At 32.1% G+C, this 26,007-nt stretch overlaps 1 protein-coding gene across 1 annotated transcript in view; it reads left to right on the top strand.

Annotated features, from left to right (window-relative positions):
- The window catches only part of LOC114329242 (uncharacterized), a 112,009-nt gene that overhangs the window by 72,152 nt on the left and 13,850 nt on the right, over positions 1 to 26,007 (top strand). The window contains exons 6-7 of the mRNA XM_050647634.1: positions 3,656 to 3,955; positions 16,465 to 16,756. Of these exons, the coding sequence (XP_050503591.1) occupies positions 3,656 to 3,955; positions 16,465 to 16,756 (592 nt within the window). The remainder of the gene's footprint in view (positions 1 to 3,655; positions 3,956 to 16,464; positions 16,757 to 26,007) is intronic.

Consider the following 26,007-nt stretch of genomic DNA (forward strand, 5'->3'; position numbering starts at 1 on the left):
AAAAAAGGTTGGATGACAGACGAAATACTAAACTTAATGAACAAAAGAAGAGCATGTAAGGACAAAAATAAATCGTTATACCAGCAAACACAAAACGAAATACGGCGACAAATTCGCATAGCAAAAGAAAATTGGTTAAAAGAAAAATGTGATGAAATAGAAACGCTACAACATAAACATGACAGCTTTAATGTACACAGGAAAATAAAAGAATTAACTAGAAAACCAGAATACAAACAAAATATACTAGTTAATGAAAAGGGAGACATAGTAATGGATACAGAAAACAAATTTTTGGTATGGACAAACTATATAGAACAGCTGTTTAACGACAACCGAGGCACAATAGATAACGAATATTTCGTTGAAGAGAATGGACCAGAAATAACAGAAAGTGAAGTAAAACCCACCATTAAAGAACTGAAAACTGGGAAAGCTGTAGGACCGGACGAAATACCAACAGAAATATTTCAACTTCAACAGAGAAGCATTATTTGCAGTAAATGTGCTAATACAGCGATGTAAACCAGGACATATATGTCTGCTTCCTAGATTATAACAAGGCATTCGATACGGTGAAACATAATCCGTTAATAAAACTACTGAGAACAAAGAACATCGACACACGGGATATAAGAATAATAAATAATCTGTATTATGAACAAGAAGCTGTCATAAGAATAAATAATTTAAACACCAATAAAATAAAAATCAAATCAAATACGTTAGACAGGGCTGTGTCTTGTCGCCATCACTGTTTAATGCATACTCAGAAGAAATATTCAAAAAAACATTAGAAGATGAAATAGTAGGCATAAAAATAAATACCTACAAGTGAGGTTTTACTTCCTTAGTAAGTGTGTTATAAAAATAAATGGCCTACCCATATGTGAAATTAGATACGCCGATGACACAATACTAATATCAGAAACTATTAAAGATCTACAAAGAATTTTAAATAAGGTTGTTGCAATAAGTGAAGAATTTGGTCTGTCACTAAACATAAAGAAAACGAAATTCATGGTTATATCAAAGAAAAATATTAGAAACATCAATATACACGTAAATAATAAGACGATAGAACGAGTTCAGAATTATAAATATTTAGGAACGAACATTAGTGAAACAAACGATTATACCAAATAAATCCGAATTAGAATAGAAAAGGCTAGAAGTGCATTCACTAATATGAAACAAATATTGTGTAGTAGAGACCTCAGCCTAGATCTTAGAAAGCGAGTACTAAAATGTTATGTATTTTCTGTTCTTTTGTATGGTGTGGAGACATGGACTCTCAATAAACAATGCCTCAATAGATTGGAATCATTTGAGATGTGGACGTATCGAAGAATGCTGAGAATCTCCTGGACAGACAGAATAATCAATGAGGAAGTACTAAGGAGCATACAGAACAGCAGGAAGATACTGGATTTTATCAAAATCAGAAAACTTCAATACTTGGGTCATATAACACGTGGTGACAGATATGAACTCCTAAAATTAATTATGCAGGGAAAGATTCAAGGAAGGCGCAGCATAGGTAGGAGAAAAATGTCCTGGCTGAGAAATCTCAGAGAATGGTTTGGATGCAGCTCAACTGAACTCTTTCGGGCTGTAGTGTCGAAAGTGAAAATAGCAATGATGATTGCCAACCTTCGTCGCGGAGATGGCACGTAAAGAAGAAGAAGATTATGAGGTGCACAAATTTCACTGTATTTTTTTTTATCCACAAGGAAGAATTTCCTGTAGCTGGCTGTACACCATTAATCACAAGTACATTTAATTAAAAATTCGAAAAGTAGATTCGCTTTCGAACTCTCAACTATTAGTTGTTTTTCACCTCTTTCCACATAATGACCTAATTAATTATTACCTAGCAAGCCACGTACCACGTGTGGGAGTCATATGTTGCCCTAAGGCCATATCCATAGGAATTATATCTATGGATTTCTTTGGATATATGGATATCTTTGGATTTTACTATGTAGGTACACTAGTGTTGCCCAAAATGGGTCTTGGTCTTGCAGTCTTGGTCTTGTTCTTGCATTTTCGCAAGACCAAGACCAAGACCGCCTAATTTTAGCAAGACCAAGACCAGGACTGTGCCTGCAAGATTTGAGCAAGACCGAGACTAACCCTGCGAGACTCTTGCGTCTTGCAGTTAGGACCGAGTGTCATTTAAGTAGTATAATATTTCGGGTATATGCTTAGATGTATAGAGACTCTATGAGACGCACAATACCATAAGCATACATAGCGAATCAAAATATCGATTTAAAGAAAATTTGTCACATTTGATACGTACTCAGGGGTCATAAGTACAATGTAAAAATAAAACATTTTGAACATCCTTTCCCAGCAGACGATTTCTTCGCTCTGAAATTAATTGTCCAGATTTTGATAACAGCCGCAACAACATTTTAAAAATATATGTCATCTTAGCTTAGCTGATAAGATATAATATTACAAATTTTATTGGCCTAAGTTATTAGACTAAACTTTGTTAGCCGCTGAGTGTGCGATATCAAACAAACTGAAATTTGCTGAAAATGCGAGGCTATTTTCGACTATCAAACAACAGTCTATTTCTATTATATTTTAACAAAATGAACAATAAGCTTCTCTCTTTGATATGCAATTCTTTTGGTGTTTATGACACCGACACATGTCGCGTTGTTAATCACGAAACAGGTTACCTTTTCAGTTTTCGGTATGCTTATCTTTGGTAAAGAAATTTAAACTCATTCTTTTTAATCGCGCAGCAGACTACAAACAAAAAATTAACAGTTTAAATTTCATTTGACACTTTCGCATTTTAAACTTAAAGGTATGCTTCTCTATTTTCATGCTTTTTTAAATTACTTTAATCATTGTAGTATTAATGTTATTCAAAAGTAACGAGACAAATTAACAGATAATTCGGCTGCCCTATAAACAAAATACCGAAATATTTAAAGTAACGAATTAACGGTATAATAGGGTATTGGACTAGGGAAAGTAACAATATCCTACTTAGGGTGTTGGATACTTTGGATAGTAACGAGTATAAAGAATTGTATTACGTATTTTGTATTAATTCTTGGTCAAAAAAATTAATATAAAGATAAAGTAACAGTAACGTCAAAGCAATTGCGTACTGTTCTGTAATTTAATTTGCATTGTATTTTATTGTATTGTATAAGACGAATTTTTCATTAAATTTTAATTTTTTTTAAAATGTTCCAACCATAAGAAAGCCATATACCTATTCATTTTCAATATAAAATCTGTAACAGTTTCGATATATTGGAAAAATTTTTCATTTTGTAACTTTTTTTCAAAGGACTGTAACTTTTTTTATGTGTACATGTGTACTAAGGTAAGTTAAATTCAAACTATTTTTGGTCCCAGAATATGTGATTTAATTTATGACCTACCTTTTTGTTACACTCTGTATAATTGTTAGGGCTCGTAATTACATTTTCGTGTAATATATTGCATAATCATTGATAACTTAACGTGCTATTCGTAAACATTTAACATTTATCATAAAAAATAGACTAGTAGTAAGAAACTATATTTATTATAGATTTAATATTTGTTTATTATAGCGATAAAAATAGCGAGATAAGATCGGACTAGTGAAAAATATCAAAACCTTAAATAAGAAATTTAGTCAGTTATCATGGATTTAACAAATACATTACATGATGCCTGTCCAGGAAATCTTCAGAGCGGGGCTGGATACCTTTTTCTTACTTTAATTAATACTTTGCTTCAGACCAAATGCCGACTCGGTTTACAAAAAGTGTACAATGACGACTATGGTCCATTGATTAAAGATGGTGATGAATTTGACTTCATCGTTGTTGGTTCTGGATCTGCGGGATCGGTTTTGACAAATAAATTAACCGAAAATCCCGAATGGAGGGTTCTACTGCTGGAAGCTGGAGGATATCCGTCTGCATCAAGTGACGTAAGTATTTTTCATAGAAATTTATACAGTGAGCACGTAACGGTTTGAATAAATTCATTTTTACATGAATGGGCGATTTTGGAAATACAGTGGTGTTAAAAAGTCCTGCCTCACCTAAGCGCCTTATAGTTTTTGAGGTTTAACACAAGTTTTTTGTATATTTTCGCTAATTCATTTAAAGTTTGTGCTTGTAATTAGCATTATCTTTATATGGTAGGGGAGCAAAGTATGCTAAATGTGCAGTCACTCGAGCGCTTTGGGGACCTATTGGGTTGTGAAGAGTAGGTCCTAAAACCAAAAAAAGTTAAGTAAAGTTTTCCATTTTAGTGGGCGCTTGCCATTTTTTAATTTAATTTTCCATTTCCAACAATCGTTTTTTCCGATTATAACGCCACCTATCCAGAATTCGAAAAAATATTTCGAATAAAAGTTACTTATTTTTACGTAAGGAATCCAAATCTGCTATAAAAAATGAGGGTTCCTATTTAAGATTTTAAAGTATCCCCCCACCCCACTTCCGTGGGGCGTCGTGTTGGGTGTCATTCGATAGATTTTTCAAAAATATTGAATAAGTGTATTTTACAGTTTTTCGATCTGATGTTCATTTCGCGAAATATCGTGGGATTCGTATTTAAAATATTAAATTTACCCTCCACCCCTCTCCGCGGGAAGTCGTGTTTGGTATCATTCGATAGATTTTTAAAAAATATTGAGCACATATTTTTTAGTTTTTCGATCTGTCATTCATTTCGCGAAATATTCGCTTTTTTCTTGTGAAACTTTGGGACTCGCCCATTTCCTTACGCCCGGCTCAAATCGTCAGATTTTTGAAATATACACTCTTTTGCATGTACTTAACTTACCTTATCTTAATCTGACAATTTCGAGTTTCTTTAAGGATAGATTTTTTTTTTTCGGGACCTCCTTAACGAACTCCCCTGTGTTAAGAGCCAATATATGGTAGAGGTACATCTACAGGGTACCAGGTTTTTCCCCATATGATAATCTGACGCGCTCGAGTAACTGCAAAAATCCCTGCTTGGGCTCCCCTACATACATACTCTAATGTTTTTTTAATTACTAGCTCAAAATTCTACAGAAAAGATTAAATAATCTGATTGAAGGGATTTCCCATAATCCGAGAAAATTATGAGGTGATTATTAAGTCGTTAAAGTACTATTAAATTGAATCTTAATGACAAATTTGCCACATATTTTGACTATATAAACACTGTAGTTACCATAACACATTTATTCGCTCTTTGATTTTTGATAAAAAGATCAAAATGTCATCTCAGACCAAACTAAATTATCGAACGAAAAGCGTTTTGAAATTATTTTTCACCATAAAAACGACAAATATAGTCGCGAAATAGCATCCGCAGTAAACTGTAATCAATCTACAGTAATTAGAGTCATTAAGAAGTATGCTGAACAAGGAAAAATCGACGACAGACCACGTATTTGGTAAGGTGATGCAGGACTTTTTAACACCACTGTATATCCCGAAACAGTTCGATTTTTATTTTTAAATTGTGATTTTTTGGCATATACAGTAACCCTCACGCTACTAGACATACGGGTACATTGAAGTAATACATACCTCTCAGTTGTTGGACAGTTTACTTTTATGTCTAGTGACGTCTAGAACGTCAGACAATGTAAAAAAAAACAATATATTCATAGGTTGACAGATTACACAACAGCTGTATTTGAGGTTTATAGTGGTTGCCATTGTGAATACTTCTTCTCTTCTTCTTCTTGTAGTTTCATGGCCTCCACCTCTTAGGTACTTGGCCAGTCCTCGTATTTAGACTAACTGGAAGGGAATCCTCTTTTCAAAGGGTCTGGATTTTTCCATATTCCCTTCTTTAAATTCATTGTGATATCTTATACATTCTATTGTTCAAGTAGATTCCATTCGATTAAGGCGCATTCTCACGGTTCGATTTTAGTTCATCAACTTTAGTGGATCAACTAAAATCGGTCAAGTTTTTGTTCACACATTTCAAACAAAATTGAAGCAATTAGTTTTAATGAAATGGCGCCAAGTGTAGTTATACGCAAAAGTATAAATATTATTAGTAGTTTACTGATTCAGTAACTGACGAAAATTATGTTAAGATGGAATAAAGAACATAAAAAACGTCGTTTCTGGATACGAAATTGGATTAAAAAAAATAATGAAGTTTCTGGATACGAAATTGGATTAAAAGACGGAATGAATGTTGTGTTAAACAAACTCTGCTAAAAGAATGGAGGATACAGAAGTATATAAACATCTGAAGATAACACTCTCTGACCACTTTAAACTCATTTTGTTAATTTAAACGATTATTTCATTCATAGGAGATTCTGACCAATATAAAGCTACAGAAATAAAAATGAAAGTGATTATTTTTTAATGATTTTAACTTCCAATCGTATAGTAAGATATTTGATGACGTGTTTAATTCTGTCCAATCAGATTAAAATTATACTGAGAATTATCTATTGTAGAAAATTACCGATAGAATTTTTTTAAGTAGATTGTTTTTGTTTAATGGCAACCAGTTTCCTAGTTTTGATAACTGTCACATTTAAGAAAATATCCATAATATACTTTTAGTTCTGCATCTAATGTTAAGTTATCACGAGGAGAACACAAAATGCGCTCGATTTACTTCGGTAAGATTATTTCATGAAAAAAACTGTATTAATAAATAAATTAACTAACGTTTTATTAATATCTTCATCTAAATATTTGCTAAACTATGATTTTCACTTTGACAAGTTGAAAAATGTGTGTCACAATAAGTGGGATCAATGTCATTGACTGTTTTTATATAAAGACTTGAATTTTATATGTAAGCATTAAAAAATAATCTTACGAATATCACACGACAGTAAGAATAAATAAGAAAGTAATGCTTCATTTTTTCTCAAATTTGTTGTCATTGGACAATAGCCACTCGAACCCTGCGGGCTCTCGTGTCTATTGCCAGACAACAAATTTTCGAAAAACTGTCGCATTATTGTCAATTTATTCTCACTCTCTTGTGATATTATACCCGATAATTTTTGATAATATCCCGTCACCAAGTATATTACGTCAGATGCCCTTCGTTGCTACGAAAAAATACATTCAGTGACATTAATGACAATTACTGTTTTAAAAGTTATAAAAGTGATTAGTTTCAACCGTCAAATATTTATAACAACTGTGTGTTTAAGTGTAGTAATTTGTACTTACATACAGTCGGAAAAATGAAAGAATAGGCCTTTTCATCGATTGTCATTTGTTTCGAGCTTCTGTCATGTGTCACATAATATTATTATATCTACGTCATACGTCTTTGGTTGTATCATTGTAAAATACCAATAACGTATAACGTAGATATATTATTATTATGTGGCACATGACAGAAGCTCGAAACAAATGACTGTGAATGAAAAGCCCTATACCCATGAACGATCACATCAATCACTTATTTTGTATTTGCTGTCTTTTTCTATAACAAACGTTTGTTATTTATAGAAAAAGACAGCAAATACAAAATAAGTGATTGGTGTGATTGTCCATGGGTATTCTTTCATTTTTCCGACTGTAAATAAATTACAATAAAATTTTGGTTTTGAACAGTTTTATTCATGAAATAATCGCAGCAAATTGCACTCGATCTCTAAAATTATTATCGAATTTTTGCCCTCGTGACACTTTCGACATAATTTCACTCCCCTTCGGGTCGTGAAATTAAAACTATCAAATTGTCAGTCGGGAAAAATTCGATAATTTTAGAACTCTTGTGCAATTACTACTGATAACAATTTACGCAGCCAAGACTGATTCAAGTCGACCAACAAATGTTCATACGCTTCAAACATGATTCAACTCGCCTGAAAAAAGTCAAGTTGAAAGATAAAGTTGGACTCGATCAATCTTTTGCTGAATCGACAAAAGTTGACCGATTAAAATTGAAACATATGTCACAGCTATTATTATTCGAATTTAGTTATTCCAATAAAGTTGATCAAATAAAATCGAACCGTGAGAATGCGCCTTTAGACTCGAAATAGATGATGGAAGAGTCAGTTTTCTATTTACTCCCATTAAAAGGAGAGTCCGTTATACAAAAATGTAAACATAACCTTTTTTATTAATATTTTAAAATTTAGTTTGACTTTGACTGATCTGTCAAACTCAAACGTAGAAAACGTACTTACTATGTCGTGATACATACAAACATTATAATTTATTATTAATATAATACAAATAAATAATGTAAAAATAATAAATAAATAATAAGTGTATAAATACGAATATTACGGTATACCACAGCGACACTTCAAAATGTTTATTTCACAAATAAACATTGCTTTTCGCACTAAATAAGCAAACTGCCAATATTCAGGTGGGTGGCAGCGTTAACATTGAATTTAAGCTAAAACAATATTTTATTTGTCAAATAAACATTTTATTCCTGTTTTCTGACAGCAGTAAGTAAAATGATTTTGGAATTAAAAATTATGTACATTTTTCTTTTTGTCTTGATTACTTTAATTCAAATTTTTTTTCTGGACAACCTGTACGTTTAGGTTACTGAATAGAGAATTGAATCACCTTTCAAATGAGCTAGCACCCAACGACTTAAGTTGAACGACGCCGCAATACCGTGAGTGACCGGTTTAAAGCGGGCCACTAACAAGAAATCGAACTTAAGTTGATTTGGCAACATAGAGAAATAGTCACCGTCATCACAATATATTGTTAAAAATTTTTATGGGGAAAATTTAGAGAAATAATTTTATGTCAAAGATCACGAGATCGTAAATTTTCATGGCCCTGTATTTAGTCAATTTGTAAATAAAATAATTTAGCCGTAAGCAGTGTTTCGCGGAAGAGTAAAATTTAGTGGAAAAGTTTTTACGAACTATTTATATATTTCAAAAACGATGAAATACGAACGCTTGTTTAGAAAGTTATTGTATCCGCATTTGGAGTGAACAATAGACAATGATTCTAAGTGTTTTCGCAGAAAGAAACGGATCTTAAACAATTTTGATTAGTTAGAATAGAGGGTTTTTCTAGATTGTAAGTAAGTTTAATTTTAATATCTCCTGGCAATTGACGAGACAGAAATTTTGTATCCAATACTATTTGTTCTTAAGAAAAAAAGTAGGGATATGATGTGTGGAGAATGTTTGTGATTGGAAAGGAGACCGATGGAAGGGGAATAGAGTGGTGAGTGTCAGATTGAGGAGAGAAAAAGAATTTACTGTGTAATTAACATTAAAAGCAGGCAGTCCAGTTTTTGAAAGTAGTATTTTTGTGTAAAGTATGTTAATTTGGTGGCCGTGGAAGCAGATTCGTGTTGAGGCGAAATCGTGATCAAGTTGAGAAGTACAAACTCCTTGTGTCCGAATAGATTCTAGTTTCTGTCTGGAACGAGTAGCCGTTTTATATAAACTTTGCACGAGATATCGAGCTGAGAGAAAAATCTTGGAATTCTAAAAATTGATATTGTTTTTATCGAGTCAGAGATTTAATTAAGGAGAGAATTCGAGCGAGTGATGTTTTTTTAACCCGTTTGAAGGAGAAGGACAGTTGCAGCATCCGAGGAGCACGCTGTGGGAGAACTGAGGAAAACACAATCCAAGAGAAGAAATTATAAGGACGATAGAAAAGGTTAGTCAGATTATTTGTGAAAAGAGAGAGTTGTTTTGTATTACGTACCATATTTGTTTTTTGTCAACTTAACAGTTTCACAGCATAAATTATTCATTCATAAATTCATATAAGATATAAGTAATCTATTTAAAAAGTGAAAATAAAATTTTTTTTATAGTAATAAGAACAGTCTACCGATTCATCTGAATGAATTTTGGTTCAAAAAGGAGATAGTAGAATTAAAGATTTATTTTTAAGTAGATAAGAATTTTTTTATAACAGAATAAAGTTAGCATAAATTTTTAATGTTATATATTTACGGTATAGTATATAAATAAATAGTCATCATCATCACCGGGGCTTTTCATTCCGGGTGGAATGTTTGCCGCTCTTACTTAGAGCTCTCAGATTCGCTTATTGCGGTGAATCACTCCGCATTCCACTTGTATGTTGTCAAAGTTTGTTGTATGATTTGGATTTCGTTACAATTTTCTTCCACTCATTTCGATATGTGCATAGTTCCCTCCAGTTTGTCACTTCAAGAATTTTGATATCTCTCATGACCTGGTCCTCCCATCTCTCTCTGGGTCTTCCCCTTGGTCTTTCAGTTGCTGGTTTCCATCTGGTGATCTTCTTAATCAGTAGGTTGTTTTTCCTTCTCTCTATGTGTCCCAGCCATCTCAGCCTCTGTGCTTTAATAAATCTAACTATATCTTCTCCCTTTATTATGTCTCTTAGTTCATGGTTCATTCATGGTTCTTCTCACTTCTCCGTTGTCCATTCTTATCGGGCCTATAATGCGTCTGAGGATTTTCCTTTCGAATATTCTCAATTTTTCTTCATCTTTTTCCGTGAGGCACATAGTCTCAGCTGCGTACGTAACTACTGGTCTGATTGCAACTCTGTATATTTTCAGTTTTGTATTTCTGGATAAGTTCTTGTCCTTCATAAGCCTATGATATCTCCAGTATACAAAATCCACGAGGAAAATAAACTTCCTGTAGCTGGCTGTATACCATAAATCACAAAAATGCCACAAGAAACTTGGCATTTTTATCTCCAGTATGTTTTGTTGCCTGCTAGTATTCGTTCCGTTACTTCTTCACTTCTCTTGTTTTGACCATTCACTGTTACTCCCAAATATTTAAATTGTTGGACTCTTTCAAAAGTGTAGTTTTCTATTTTTATTTCTCTCATCCTGTTAGCTTCTCTTCTAGACCTCTTTTCCGTGCTTCTTTTGCCAGGATTGTTACTGCTTCTTTTAATCTTTCCTTGTCTCTTCCCATAAGAACTAAATCATCTGCATATGCAACTATTTGTGTTGAGGAGTGGGCTATAGTTCCTTTAATTTTGCTGGCCTTGACTGTTCTTTCTAGTGCTATGTTGAATAATGTGGTTGACAGGGAATCGCCTTGTCGCACTCCTGTTTCTATTGCAATTGATTTTGTGCTACCTTCTTCTGTTGTTACTTTAGCTCGAGCTCCATCCATGGTCATTTTTGTTAATCTGATTAATTTTGCTGGTATATCTTGATTTTTCATTTCAATAAATAATTTATTTCTCCCAATACAGTCAAAGACTTGTCTGAAGTCTACGAAGAGGGTGTGGAGTTCTATGTTGTGTTCGTGGCATTTTTCAATTGTTTGTGTAACTATGTGGATCGCATCTGTAGTGGATCTGCCTTCTCTGAATCCTTGCTGGTAGTCCCCAATTTTTTTCTCTGTGAATTGATTGAGTTTTTGTTTGATGAGGGCTGTTAGAATTTTATATGTTGTAAGTAGAGATATTGCTTTATAGTTGTTACAGTTTGTTACTTCTCCTTTCTTAAATATTGGTATAATTCTGCCTTGTTTCCAATCCTCGGGCATTTCTTCTGCTTCCCATATTCTAACTATTAGGTTATAGATGCTTGTTAATAACTTTTCCCCTCCGTTTTTAATTAGCTCATTGGGAATTTCATCTAGGCCTGGTGTTCTTTTCTGTTTAATTTTTTGAATGATCATATGTTGGAATCCCTATTTCATTATCTCTAATGTCTTCCATTGCGCCTACCTCCTCTTCCGGGCTTTCTTTGCATCTATATAGTTCTGTGAAGTGTGTTTCCCATGAGCTATTGTCAATTTTAAATACTGGTCTGCCTTTTCTTTGTTGAGCTTTTAGGTATCCAAATAGTTTGACGCTGTCTTTACTATTCTTTTCTAGTTCCTTTAACAGCTCTTCGATCCACAGTTTTTTTTGTACTTGCAACAATTATCGGCTGCTTTCTTTTTTCTTTATATTCGTTTCGATGAAGCACTTCTTTAGTTGATATCCATTTATCTCTTGCTTGGTTTTTCTGTTTGATTTTGTTTTCGCATTCTGCATCACACCACTCTTTCCTTCTTTTTATTTCCCTCTGTCCTAGCACCTCTTCAGCTGAATTCAAAATGGATTCTTTTATATTTTTCCATATGTCCTCTGTGTTATTTGCTTGTGTTAGATTTTCCTTTAGGGTTGTCTCATATTGTTCTCTTAGTTCCTGTACTTTTAACTTCTCCAGATCTTTTTTTTGTCTTGTTCTCTCTGCTTTAATCTTCATTTTGATTTCTCCTATTACTAGAAAATGGTCTGTGTCCGCGTTTGCTCCTCTATATGATCTGACATCGTGCATTATTGCTTTCCATTTTTTAGATATTAGTATTAGTCTGGGCTGATTATCGGAGAATAGGCCATTTTTGGGAAAAGTTATTTACCAGCAATTTTATTGCTGGAATCGAATTATAAAATCCTATATATTAATAAAATAGGTATGCAAAGTCGTCAGATAGTGTGCTACTTTTTTTATAAACAAAATGGCGCCCGAAAATCGTTTTTTTTTTCAATGATTGCTCTAGAACTCCGAAGATTTTAACTTTACAACAAAAATACTCAAATAAAAATTCACCGTGATTAAATTCTGCATAGAGACGTGTTTTCCCGATCTGCTCCGACGAAAATTTTCCTCGGAAAATGCGGGTTTTCTCAACAAAATCTTTAATTTTCAAATAAAGTTTTAGATAAGTAATTATTTACCAATAATTAAATAATTTAGCAACTTAAAAGCCTTCTTGGTTTAGATTATAGTTCCAGAAGCTGGTGAAAATTAAACGAATATTTTAGCAACAATTCAATTGTTAATTAATAATTTACGGTCGCAATAATAACCAAAATAATTATGATGCACTGATCAAACTTTGAAATCTTATAAAGATGAGATGCCTATTTAACATTTTGTCGACAAAATATAAATTTTTTATTTTTTTGCATAATCTTTAAAAAAAATAGTTATAAACAAATTAACGTTTCTCAGAAAGTTTTTATTATATTATAATTTTAAAAAATAGCTAAAATGCGCATTTCAAATATCTTGAAAATGAATGCTTTAAAACTTTTTTGCAACCATTTGCAAAAAAGTTATGAAACAGCAAAGTAAACATACTATTACTACGGTGTTAATAATTTTTTTTTAATTCTTTCAAAGCGTAGAAGTGAGTTTAAAGTACAAGCTAATTATTTATAAAACAATATCGATTATCAGCTTAATGGTTATATTTTAATTCAAGATTATAAATATATTTTTTTGTAATTTACACGCGCGAAAGTAGAATTATACAGTACCGTAGCTACCCGCCCACATACACAACTCGCGCGAGTTTATGCGTGTCAGTCGCTTCGAGTGAACATTTTATCTCCGGCTCTGTATCAAGCCTACTTTCGCGCTAAAAATTACAAAAAAAAGTATTTTTAATCTTCGATTAAAATATAACCATTGCACTAATTTTTGACATTCTTTGTGAGTAATTAGATTGTACCATAGACTCACTTTTAGGCTTTGAAACAATTAAAACAAATTATAAACAATGGAGATATGGTATATTTATTTTGCTGTTTCCTAACTTTTTTGCAAATGGTTGGAAAAATTTTTTAAAACATTCATTTTCAAGACCTATGAAATACGCATTTTAAGTATTTTTTAAAATTAGAATATAATAAACAATTTCTAAGAAATGTTAATTTGTTTATAACAATTTTTTTTAAACATTTAAAGATTATGCAAAAAAATGAAAAATTTATATTTTGTCGACAAAATATTAAATAGGCATCACACCTTTATAATCTTTTTAAGTTTGATCAATGTCTCATGATTATTTTGGTTGTTATTGCGACTGTAAATTGTTATTTAACAATTGAATTGTTGCTAAAATATTCGTTTCATCTTAACCGGCTTCTGAATTTATAATCTATACCAAGAAAGCTTTTATTTCACCAAGCTATATAATTATTGATAAATAATTACTGGCCCAAAAAATTTATTTGAAAATTCGAGATTTTGTTGGGAAAACCCACATTTTCCGAGGAAAATTTTCGTCGGAGCAAATCGGGAAAAACATGCCTCTATGTAGAAATAAATTCTGGTGAATTTTTATTTAAGTATTTTTGGTGTAAAGTTAAAATCTTCGGAGTTATAGAGCAATAATTGAAAAAAATACGATTTGTCGGCGCCATTTTGTTTATAAAAAAAATAGCACACCATCTGTGGACTTTGCATACCTATATTAATAATATATAAGATCTTATAATTCGATTAAAGCAATAAAATTGCTGGTAAATAACCTTTCTTTGTACTTTACTAATTAGACCAACGTATTATAACTATTTTTTTTTTCAAAATTTAAAGATTATGCAAAAAAAAAGAAAAATTTATATTTTGTCGATAAAATATTAAACAAGCATCTCATCTTTATAATCTTTATAAGTTTGATCAATGTATCATGATTATTTTGGTTATTATTGCGATCGTAAATTGTTAATTAACAATTGAATTGTTGCTAAAATATTCGTTTAATTTTCACCGGCTACTGGAATTACAATATATACCAAGAAATCTTTGATGTCACTAAGTTATTTAATTATTGATTAATAATTACTTACCTAAAACTTTATTTGAAAATTATAGTTTTTGTTAGGAAAACCCGCATTTTCCGAGGAAAATTTTCGTCGGAGCAAATCGTGAAAAACATATCTCTATGCAGAATTTAATTGCGGTGAATTTTTATTTGAGTGTTTTTGTTGTAAAGTTAAAATCTTCGGAGTTATAGAGCAATAATTGAAAAAAATACGATTTGTCGGCGCCATTTTGTTTATAAAAAAAGTAGCACACTATCTGCGGACTTTGCATACCTATATTATTAATATATAGGATCTTATAATTCGATTCCAGCAATAAAATTGCTGGTAAATAACTTTTCCATGAATTTTGCTAATTAGCCCAGAGTATATGTGATCTATCTGTTATAAACTCTCTATGATATGATATCTATCTGTAAATAAATAGTAGTTATAAAATTTATATGATTTTGAGTATATTTATTTTCTCTGTTTTGTCCTAGATAAAGTAAGCAACGAGAAATACTAGAAGCCACAAAATAAAGGTAATACAGTGGAGCCCCGATAAGTCGGCCCCCGATAACCCGGAAGTCCGGCTAACCCGGACCGATTTTCATCAGACAAACATTTCAACAATAAAAATGTATGTAATATAATATTTGAGTGACAATGTGTATTTGTGTAATTTGAACAGTACGATAGTAAAAATGACTCATGGCACACGGCGGCAGAGCGACTTTCATTGTCTCGGATTATCGGAAACAACAGGCACCTGTATTCCTTTATTTATTTCAAACTGTCTTAGCATTGTTTAAAAAAGACTAAAAGACTATTTCAAAAATTATTTTTTAAATAAAGGTCTTAGTCTCCACTGTTCTTAAATAACATAACATCGTTCCGATTGTGACCGTATTGTGTGTAGTACAGTCGTATTGTTCGCTTCCCATCTGCAGTCGTGCTTCAGATGTTTCTGTGTTTTTTTGTCTACGTAATGGCAACAAAACGTAAAAATGTTGTAGTGACAATGGAAAAGAGCCTAGAAGCATTAGGTAGGATTGGTAAAGGCGAATTTTTAAAAACAATTGAAGCATAATATGGTGTCGGTACATCTACAGTATCTGATTGGAAGAAAAATAGAACTAAAATCAAAGAATTTTGTTTCAAAATGATAACAAAAGACAGTTTGGACAATCGGTGCAAAGCTAAGAAAGCTAAAAAATGAGAGTCTCGACGACGCTTTGTATGTGTAGTTTTGTGCGGAACAGGAACGTGGTTTACCAGTGTCTGGACCAATTATTCAAGAAACAGCACTCAAGCTGAATAAAATGTTGCCTGATTCTGAACCAAATTTCACTGCGAGTCAAGGTTGGCTGGATAGATGGAAAAACGTCATGGAATACGCCAACTATCTATCGCTGCTAAGTATACCGTATTTTATTAATTTTTAACATATTCTCCGGCTAACCCGTATTTTCGATAGCCCGGATCGGCCGCGGTCCCGATTAATCCGACTTATCGAGGTTCCACTGTACATCTAATCAATCAGCCCTGAGAATATTTTTTATTGAAAAGTTTTATTAAATTTTCGTTTTGTTTTCATGAGTAGCAATTAAAATAATTAATTATTTAATCGAATTAATAAGCATATTAATATATTATCACAATATTGTGCCTTCGTATTTGATAGTCTCACGTACTGTCAACGCACTGTTGCCAAAGGTTCACAGAACTTTCGAAAAACGGTGCGGCTACTATTTCTCAAATTAATATTGATAACGCGCTGATACAGCCTCTTAAAGAAACTGTTGTTTCTGAAGTCAAAGTGGACATGATAAATACCAATGATGAAGAGGAGTTTTTGATACATTCCTTGAGATTTTTTGAGAGCCAATGTTCTTGAACTACTCATACTTGAAAATTTATACTTAATTTTCTTGAAAATAATGTTGCATTTTAGATTCCCGCTATATTTTCGAGTCTCCAAGGCACAGACGAAGACTGGCAATATAAGATGGAACCATCAGACACAGCATGCTTGGGGTTTAAAGACGGAATTTGTAGATGTCCAAGGGGAAAAGTTTTGGGTGGTAGCAGTACTATTAACGCTATGATGTACATCGAGGGCAACTCAAGAGATTACGATCAATGGGCTGAAATGGGAAATACTGGTTGGGATTGGGCCAACGTAAAGGAACAGTTTCAAAGGTTAACGAAGAGTATTTCCGAATGTAAAAATAAGTATAATTCAGGTAATTGTTTTATATTTTATATTTTTTATAATAAAATATTTTTTATAATTAAATAAAATATCAAAAGATTTCCTGGTCACTGAAGAGCTGAGGCAAGGATACTGTGTCTCGCCAGTATTATTCAATACATCTTTATATTGATGAAGCCTTTAGACAAAGGAAGAAGTGCAATGGAAGGGGACTACCAATAGGAGATATGATACTCTACACGCTGCACTATGCAGATGACCAAATTTTAATTTTACAGGATAATATAATGGAGATTTTGAATATATGACAAATAATTGATCGAGAAGTACATTGTCGGCGTTTTGAAAACAAAATATAATTTTGTACATTTTGTTACCTCCAAATGCCGACAATGTAGCCCCCGATCAATTAGTTTAATCTGTTTGCCCTTTGTACAGTGTGTGTTATTTGTAATATTACTTTGTTAAGTAGATGTCTGCGACATTCCGGGATGACTACCGGGATCTTTTTTGACGAAATGCCCCCTGATGAAAGTACCACTTGCAAAAGATTTAATAAATAACTGTGGTCGATATGTCTTTTATTTGTAAAAGTCTTCCGAAAGTGGCTGTGTCATGGTGTGGTCTCTTTAGTCTCTCTAGACTCGTTTACTTGTAGGGACTAATGTTTTGTGTGTGCATGTAATTATTCTCGACATGGAGACGCAAATAATATTCGCTTTGTTTTAATGCAAGATACCGCCAGTATAACATTGCATTATTCGCAACATAGAGACTGTTGGATAGTCTCTACGTCGACAGTCCAAATGGATCCTCACCAAGCAGAGCACCTTTGAAATCAGCTTCAGAAGCGCGTGAGTAAGGTACTAGTACACTTTAGAAGACCAAAAATAAGCATTTTTTCAAGTTTTTTTTTCAGAACCTTTATTAAAAATGAACATAAATCTTTTTACATATTAATATCTAACTCCCAGAGAATACAAAAATATATCTTTTTCATTTATAAACGTACACTATTATTGTAGAAGGCGCCAAAGTCGAAGCCTAAAAAAAAAGTAGTTCCAATGGCGGACAATAAATCTCAGGATTGGTATCTCTGAAATAAAAAAATCGTACGGCATTTGAAAAAGGAAGGTTTCTTACGTGACAATTTACCGTCGTTAGTGAAAAATTCGGCAAAAAAATATTTTACGGAAAGGGCCTAACCGTTTAAAATGATGAAAAGTGCCCCCAACTCGATTCGCATTCCATATAGGTCACCGATTAGCATATATAGTGAAACTCACTTTCTGAAATTTTTAGCCCCCTAAGTGGTCATGTGACCCACCTAGAGCCTAATTAGGTTTTTTATGTTTTTATTTTTTATCTCAGCCGCATCGAGAACTAGCAAAAACTTTAAATAAAAAAGTTGTAAGGTTTAAAAAGTTCTGTCCGAAAAATTTTTTTTTTTTATTTTTGGCGGGAAATTTAAATTTTAGAACGATTTTAAAATTTGAAATGAGTATAAAAAAATAACTAAGACATTCGTTTTCACGAAACAAATAAATAACCCTGAATTTTTAAAAAATTTTAAAATTGGTAAAACGCACCTTTAAAAATAAAAACCGCATTTTTTCGTTTTTTGTTACAATTTTATACATATTTTTCAAAAAAGGTAACACCGTCACTAGAATATGTAAAAAACTGAAAAATAATTGGGGTTTGCTTAATAAAAAATGTTTGTAATGCGATCTATTTTCAAGATACAGGGCGTTGAAGAAAACAAAATTTTACACATTTTTTACGATTTTGCCGAAACTACTGGCAACATTGTAATACAATTTGGCGAGTTTTAAGAGGTAGTTGTTGTGCATTTTTTGACATACAATTAAGAATTTTATATTTATCATTGGGGCGCATAGAGGCAATGGTCTGAACTTTTTAAAGAAAAAAGATAGTACACCACTGACATATTTCAAATTAGCAATCGTTTTTGAAATCCTCGTTCAATTTGTGACAAAAAATCTATCCTCCTATTTTTTCATACGACGCGCCATTTTTATTCAAAAAATAAAACATCTTAATCCTTACAAAGTATTCGAACTTCTAGTAGTTTCTACATCTACATAAACTCGTACTAGTCCAGAAAGCCACTACGCATCCGCTAGGAAATATATTCTAATTCGGATTTTTTGCACAATCTTTCTCAAAAAGGACTCCTTTTAACAAATTTGCATGTGGCTAGGACCAAAAGGTGGTAAAAATTTTTTAAACGTTTTTTTTTGTTTTTTTTTTCAAAAATTATTTTTTTTGCACGGAAAAAAGTTTTTTTAGGTTTTTGGATCATTCCAAACAGAAAAGGTCTTTAGCGACTTTTCTCTAAAAATGATAGTTTTTGGCATATAAGCGATTAAAAATTGAAAAATTGCGAAATCGGCCATTTTTAACCCTCATGAACTATGTGACAAACTGAAAATTTGAATGTTGCCAAGGCAGGTAGATATTCTTTAAACATCGATTAATGAAATACCGAAGAGTTTTTTGCAATACAATATTCAAAACTCCTTTGTTTTTTAATTGCTAATCAAGCGTGCGCGACACTATTTTCCACCGACAGTATGGTGCAAATGAAAGGAATAAATTCGTTATTTCGTAAACCGGCGACATTAAGGAAAAATTCCGAAACAGGTCAATTTTTATTTTTACGTTATGATATGGTGGCATATATGGTATACTAGTGACATCATCCATCTGGACGTGATGACGTAATTGGTGATTTTTTAAATGAGAATAGGGGTTGTGTGCTAGCTCATTTGAAAGGTTCTTGAATTCTCTATTCAGTAATATAAACATTTACATAATTATTTATACAGAGTGCTATAGCACAGATAGCTGCTATCTGACACCGCAGTATTCAAATGGTAAGGTCTTTTTGACCTTACCATGATCAAATATTCGTTTTATATATAATGTAATTTTCGTGTGAAAGTCCTTTGTGCTCGTTCTTGATGTTTAACTTTTCTGGATACAAAATTAACCAGCAGCAAATTGAACAATTTTTTAAACAGACAGACAAGGTTTTTTCCAACCAATAAAATAAAAAACTACATAAGAAACAGAAGTATTTCATATCATAAATGGAACCCATCTCTCTTCATAGTGGTATTTTGACCTTTTTGACCATAGCTCCGAAGATGGCTTTATAAGCCGAAAGCGCTCAGCTAAGAATTATTAATTTTACACACTTCAAAAGTACACTTCTCCCCCTTTTACCTGTTGTCATAAGTGTGTACAAAACTTTTTCAGTCTTTACATTTGTAAATCTACAGTATGGTAGTGGAGATCCCAAAATACCTCAGATTGTCTACGAGGAGAGAGCTTCTATATATTGATATCTGGTTTATCCAGCAATGCATTAAACTTCATCTAACACCAACTTTTGCCAAATGTAAAACTTCAAAAAATATACCAGCTAATTTAAAGACCAACTTAGAAAGAAAGCTACTACGGAAAGAAATCTGTCTACATTATGCAAAAATTAATAACATTAATATTGAACTTAAGATATTGTATGACCAGATTGCAGGGGTCACTTCTTCTTTTTCAGCCTTCCAACAAGCTCGTCAAGAACATCAAGATGATTTAACTTTGAGTAAACACCTTAAATATGAAAGACTCAACAAAAAACTAAATAAACTAAAATCAGAACGTTCAGGTAACAATAATCAACATCAAACTTTTATTAATAACAACAGCAGGAATCAGGTGAGTCAACAAACTTATCATACTTTTCATGAAAGAGTCAAAAATTTGTCTAATTGTAAGTTCACACAATCCGAACTTGATTTTCTGAGACGGGGTCTCAAGTTCTGCATTACAGCCAAACCTGATCTAAATAACATTGAATTGCTTTGTGTAGAGATTGACAGTATAATAGACAGTTTAAATATCACAAGCTCTGTAAAAACAAACTTAAAAATGTCTTGTCTTCTTACACTAACTCAATCATATCAAAAATACTCTTCAAACAATAAGGTTATGTCAATTTTTCAGTCTCAACTCAAACTGGTCAAGTCTATTTCTAATAAAATAAAAATCCACAAACTTATAATAACAAAAGCAGATAAAGGCAATTGTCTTTTGATCATGTACAATATAGATTATATCAACAAAGTAGAGTCTTTTCTATCTGACAATGCATTCATCCAACTCAACAAAAACCCAATGAACAAAATGATAAATGAACTTAAAACTAACATCTCAAATGCTACAAATTTATTTCAAGAATCTAAAATAAATCCAAAAACTTTGATTTCTAGCAATCCTTCAATGCCACGACCCTACGGTCTTCCCAAAATCCATAAGGTCAATGTTCCAATAAGACCTGTAGTCAGTTTCGTCAATACACCACTAGCTCCATTAGCCAAATTTATCAACACACTTCTCCAGGATCTTCTTAATTATACTCCAAAATATACTATCAAAAACACCCTTGATTTAATATCCAAACTTTCTTCAACTAACCTCCCAAACAATTTTACTATGGTCTCTTTTGACGTAACCAATCTTTTCACTAATGTTCCTAGACTTGAAACCATTCCAATTGTCAACAATCTTTTAATTTCAAAGAACATAGACCCCAACAAATGTACTCAAATCACCTCACTACTTCAATTTTGCCTTTCTCAAGATTTCTTCATCTTCAACAACAAAATTTACAGACAACCAGAAGGTCTAGCAATGGGAAATCCTTTATCCCCACTACTTGCAGATCTTTTCCTAGATTCTCTTGAAAATAATTTTGTCCATTCACATCCACAAATAATCCTATGGTACAGATATGTTGATGATATTTTAGCATTTATAGAAGGTCCTCCTTCAGAACCTAACAACATTCTTTCAATAATTAATAACCTACATCCAGCAATTAAGTTCACATTAGAGTTAGAAACCAACAACATGATCAATTTTCTAGACCTAACCATCAAAAAGAATACATCTTCCACTTCTTCATCGTCTACTACTTTAGAATACTCAGTATTTAGAAAACCTACTCAAACAGACCATATTATACCCATATCATCTAACCATCCTTTTCAACATAAGATGGCAGCTATTCAATGTTATGTCCACAGACTTCTTAACATCCCCATGTCCCAAGACAATTACAACAACGAAATTTCAATTATTAAACAAATAGCAAACAACAATGGTTTCCCCTCTTCTACTGTAGATAAGGTCATTAGAAGATCAATACTCAAAAAGAGACTAAACCAAGCGTTTAACACAGAGAACGAACCCAACACTACAGCTATTTATAGATCCTTATCCTACTTAGGACCAATTTCAGAAAAAGTATCAAGATTACTTTGTAATAAAGTCAGTAACCTTAACATATCTTTCAAAACGAAAAATAACATCAAATCCATCTTCAGCCACACCAAAGATAAAATCGACAAACTAAATAAAAGTGGTATTTACAAACTGTCTTGTGGGGATTGTAACATGACTTATGTGGGCAGGACCATGAGGACCCTATCTCAGAGGATCAAAGAACATCTCAGCAATCCAGAAAAATCAAATTTTGGTTATCATGTTAAATTTAGCAACCATTCCTTCTCTCCTTCCGAAAACAGTACAATTTTACATAACATCCCAATCAAAAACTATAGACAAATGAACCTTTTAGAAGATCTAGAGATAACTAAAGAAATGAAACTTAATCCTGATTTTTGCTTGAATACACAAATCAATCTTAATTACAACTATAAACCTTTGTTCAGACTCTTGTGGGAGGCTCTGGAGGAAGAAGTTTGACCTCATGCAATCAAAAAATAATTTTTTAAAAATTTTTTAATTCTTTACTAAAGCATCATTTAAAACAATATTTGTAATAAATCATTTGGCAGCTTATTCTTTAAAAATCACATTTCACAAATTCAATGTTAATTTATTTCCCATCTTCCTAAAAAACTTCACCATCAAGTTTCTTTACATCATGTATTAATTTTCAAAAACGATTCGAGTTTGGTTTGTGAAGGATAACTTGTCAATTGGTTTATCCTAGACCTTAAGTCTCTTTTCAATATGTATTTCATTATTTTTTAAAAAACCAGATTTATGTAACTACAGACTTTGTTGAAAAGTTGTTCAATCCAATTGCTAAAAAATGTCATATGTCAACTGTCACTTTATATGAGAAAATGAGAAAAAAAAAAAAAAAAAAAAAAAAAAAAAAGCTGCTATCTGACACCGCAGTATTCAAATGGTAAGGTCTTTTTGACCTTACCATGATCAAATATTCGTTTTATATATAATGTAATTTTCGTGTGAAAGTCCTTTGTGCTCGTTCTTGATGTTTAACTTTTCTGGATACAAAATTAACCAGCAGCAAATTGAACAATTTTTTAAACAGACAGACAAGGTTTTTTCCAACCAATAAAATAAAAAACTACATAAGAAACAGAAGTATTTCATATCATAAATGGAACCCATCTCTCTTCATAGTGGTATTTTGACCTTTTTGACCATAGCTCCGAAGATGGCTTTATAAGCCGAAAGCGCTCAGCTAAGAATTATTAATTTTACACACTTCAAAAGTACACTTCTCCCCCTTTTACCTGTTGTCATAAGTGTGTACAAAACTTTTTCAGTCTTTACATTTGTATATTCTTTGTAGTCCAGGGCGGATCTGTTTTGAGATGGACGTTGAGAGGTGACTCCAATTTTTTTGCAGATATTGCTTGAAATTCGCCCATATAATAATAATTGAGTTATCCTCCCACTCAAAAAGGTACGGAACATTGTTTAAATAATCAAAATGTTAAAAAATTAAGGAAAAATTTGATTTTTTTTCTTCGTTTTTTGATTATAACTTTAAAAGATTTCACTTCCGAGAAAAGTTATACTAAAATAAAAGTTGCGTAATTAAATTTTCTACAATATAAGATTAGTTAATTTTTTTTTTAATTGTTACCTTTGTTGCAAAATAGCAATAATTGCAAAAAAAAACATAAAAACAACAAGTATTCGCATTTTACGTTTTTCAAACATTTCTGCTAAACTTTCTTCTTCTTCAGGTGCCATCTCCGCTACGGAGGTTGGCAATCATCATAGCTATTTTAATTTTTGAGGCAGTAGCTCTAAATAGTTGTTTTGAGCTGCATCCAAACCATTCTCTCAGGTTCTTCAGCCATGAAATTCGTCTTCTGCCGATGCTTCTTCTGCCATCTATCTTTCCCTGCATTATGAGTCGCAGGATGCCATACTTCTCGCCCCGCATCACATGTCCGAGGTACTGTAGTTTTCTTTCTTTAATTGTCAGTTCAACTTCCTTCTCTTTACCTATTCTTCTCAGTACTTCATTGTTCGTAACTCTATCTACCCAGGAAACCCTCATAATTCTTCTATACGTCCACATTTCAAAGGCGTCAAGTCGTCTCATTGTCTCTACATTTAACGTCCATGATTCCAGTCCATAGTATAGTACACTATATACGTAGCATTTTGTTAGGCGTACTTTAAGAGCTAATGTTAAATCTTTACTACATAGGACCTTTTTCATTTTCATAAAATTAGAACGTGCTTTCTCGATTCTGACTTTGATTTCTGCAGTGTAGTCATTATTTTCGGTTATAAGTGTCCCTAGGTAAGTGTACTTTTTTACTCTTTCGATCTGCTGGCCCTCTACTATCAAGATTTCGTTAGTATTATGGTTGTTTTTACTAATTTTCATAAACTTTGTCTTTTTGATATTGAGAGAGAGTCCGTACTCCCTACTACACCTTACTATTTTACTCATGAGTATTTGCAGGTCTTGTAAATTATCGGCTATTATTACTGTATCATCTGCATATCTGATGTTGTTAACTAAGACTCCATTTACTCTTATGCCGACTGTTTCATCTTCCAGAGTTTCTCGCATTACCTCTTCAGAATAAGCGTTAAATAATAGAGGTGATAGTATGCAGCCTTGCCTGACTCCTCTTTTTATTTCCATTTCTTCAGATGTTTCTGTTTCTGCTAAACTTAGGACCTTCATATTTCACTCAGAAAAACTTTGTGATATGATAAAATAATACTGTAAATTTAGTTACGATCGGTTTAACAGATTTTGCAAAATAAATTTTGCAATCCAGCTTTCGCAAAAAAAATTAATTTTTTCAAAATGTTGCAGGACTGAAAATAAAGCAGATAGCAAGTTAATCTTTTTTGCAAATAGAAGAATACTGTGCCTTTCATTTGCAATTTGCAAAATTAAAATCGGTTAACTACCAAGGCGTCATTTTTTTTTTAAATAAACATTAATTTTTGGTGCTACGCGCAGGACAGCGGTGTCCGACTCACACAAGTTGATTTCCACCAAAATTTATTCCAATATTTATCTAATATATTATTTTTTTACTCTATATTTTGTTGTATTTTAATATTTTAATTCCACAAAAATCAAACTAATTTTATTATTGTTTGTGAAATATTGTTTAAACAATTGCATATGTTTAAAAATAATAAACTTTTATTCTCTAAGTTAAAATATATGAACAAAGAAAGTTTTTGCTAAAAAAGTGTTATTTCAAAGGAAAAGTATGTGTTTTTATTTTGCAATAAACAAATTTATTTATTTATATCGAAATTTAATAAAAATTAAAATATATCAATCATTATCAAAGGTCATTGGAATGCCCAATCAGAGCAAACTATCCGCTGTCGTGCGCGTAGCACCAATAATTAATGTTTATTTAAAAAAATTCCTGACGCCGTGGTAGTTAATCGATTTTAGTTTTGAGAATTGCAAATGAAGGGTACAGTACACTTCTATAAGCAAAAAAATGTTTAACTTACTATCTGCTTTATTTTCAGTCCTGTAACATTTTGAAAAAATGAATTTCCTTTGCGAAAGCTGGATTGCAAAATTTATTGTGCAAAATCTATTAAACCGATCTTAACTAAATTTACAGTATTATTTTACTGTATCATAAAGTTTTTCTGGGTAAAATATGAAGGTCCTAGGTGTAGCATAAATGGTTGAAATACGTAAAATGCGAATACTTGTTTTTGTATGGTTTTTTCGCAATTATTGCTATTTTGCAACAAGGGTGACTATTTTTTAAATCTTTAGACAATTCTATATTATAGAAAATTTAATTTTGCAACTTTTATGTCAGCACAACTTTTGTCTAAAATGAATATTTTTAAAGTTATAATCAAAAAACGAAGAAAAAAATTGAATGTTTCCTTCATTTTTTGACATTTTGATTATTTAAACAATGTTCCGGACCTTTTTGAGAGGGAGGATAACTCAAA

This window comes from Diabrotica virgifera, chromosome 3 (assembly GCF_917563875.1).
Source record: "Diabrotica virgifera virgifera chromosome 3, PGI_DIABVI_V3a".
NCBI lineage: Eukaryota > Metazoa > Arthropoda > Insecta > Coleoptera > Chrysomelidae > Diabrotica > Diabrotica virgifera.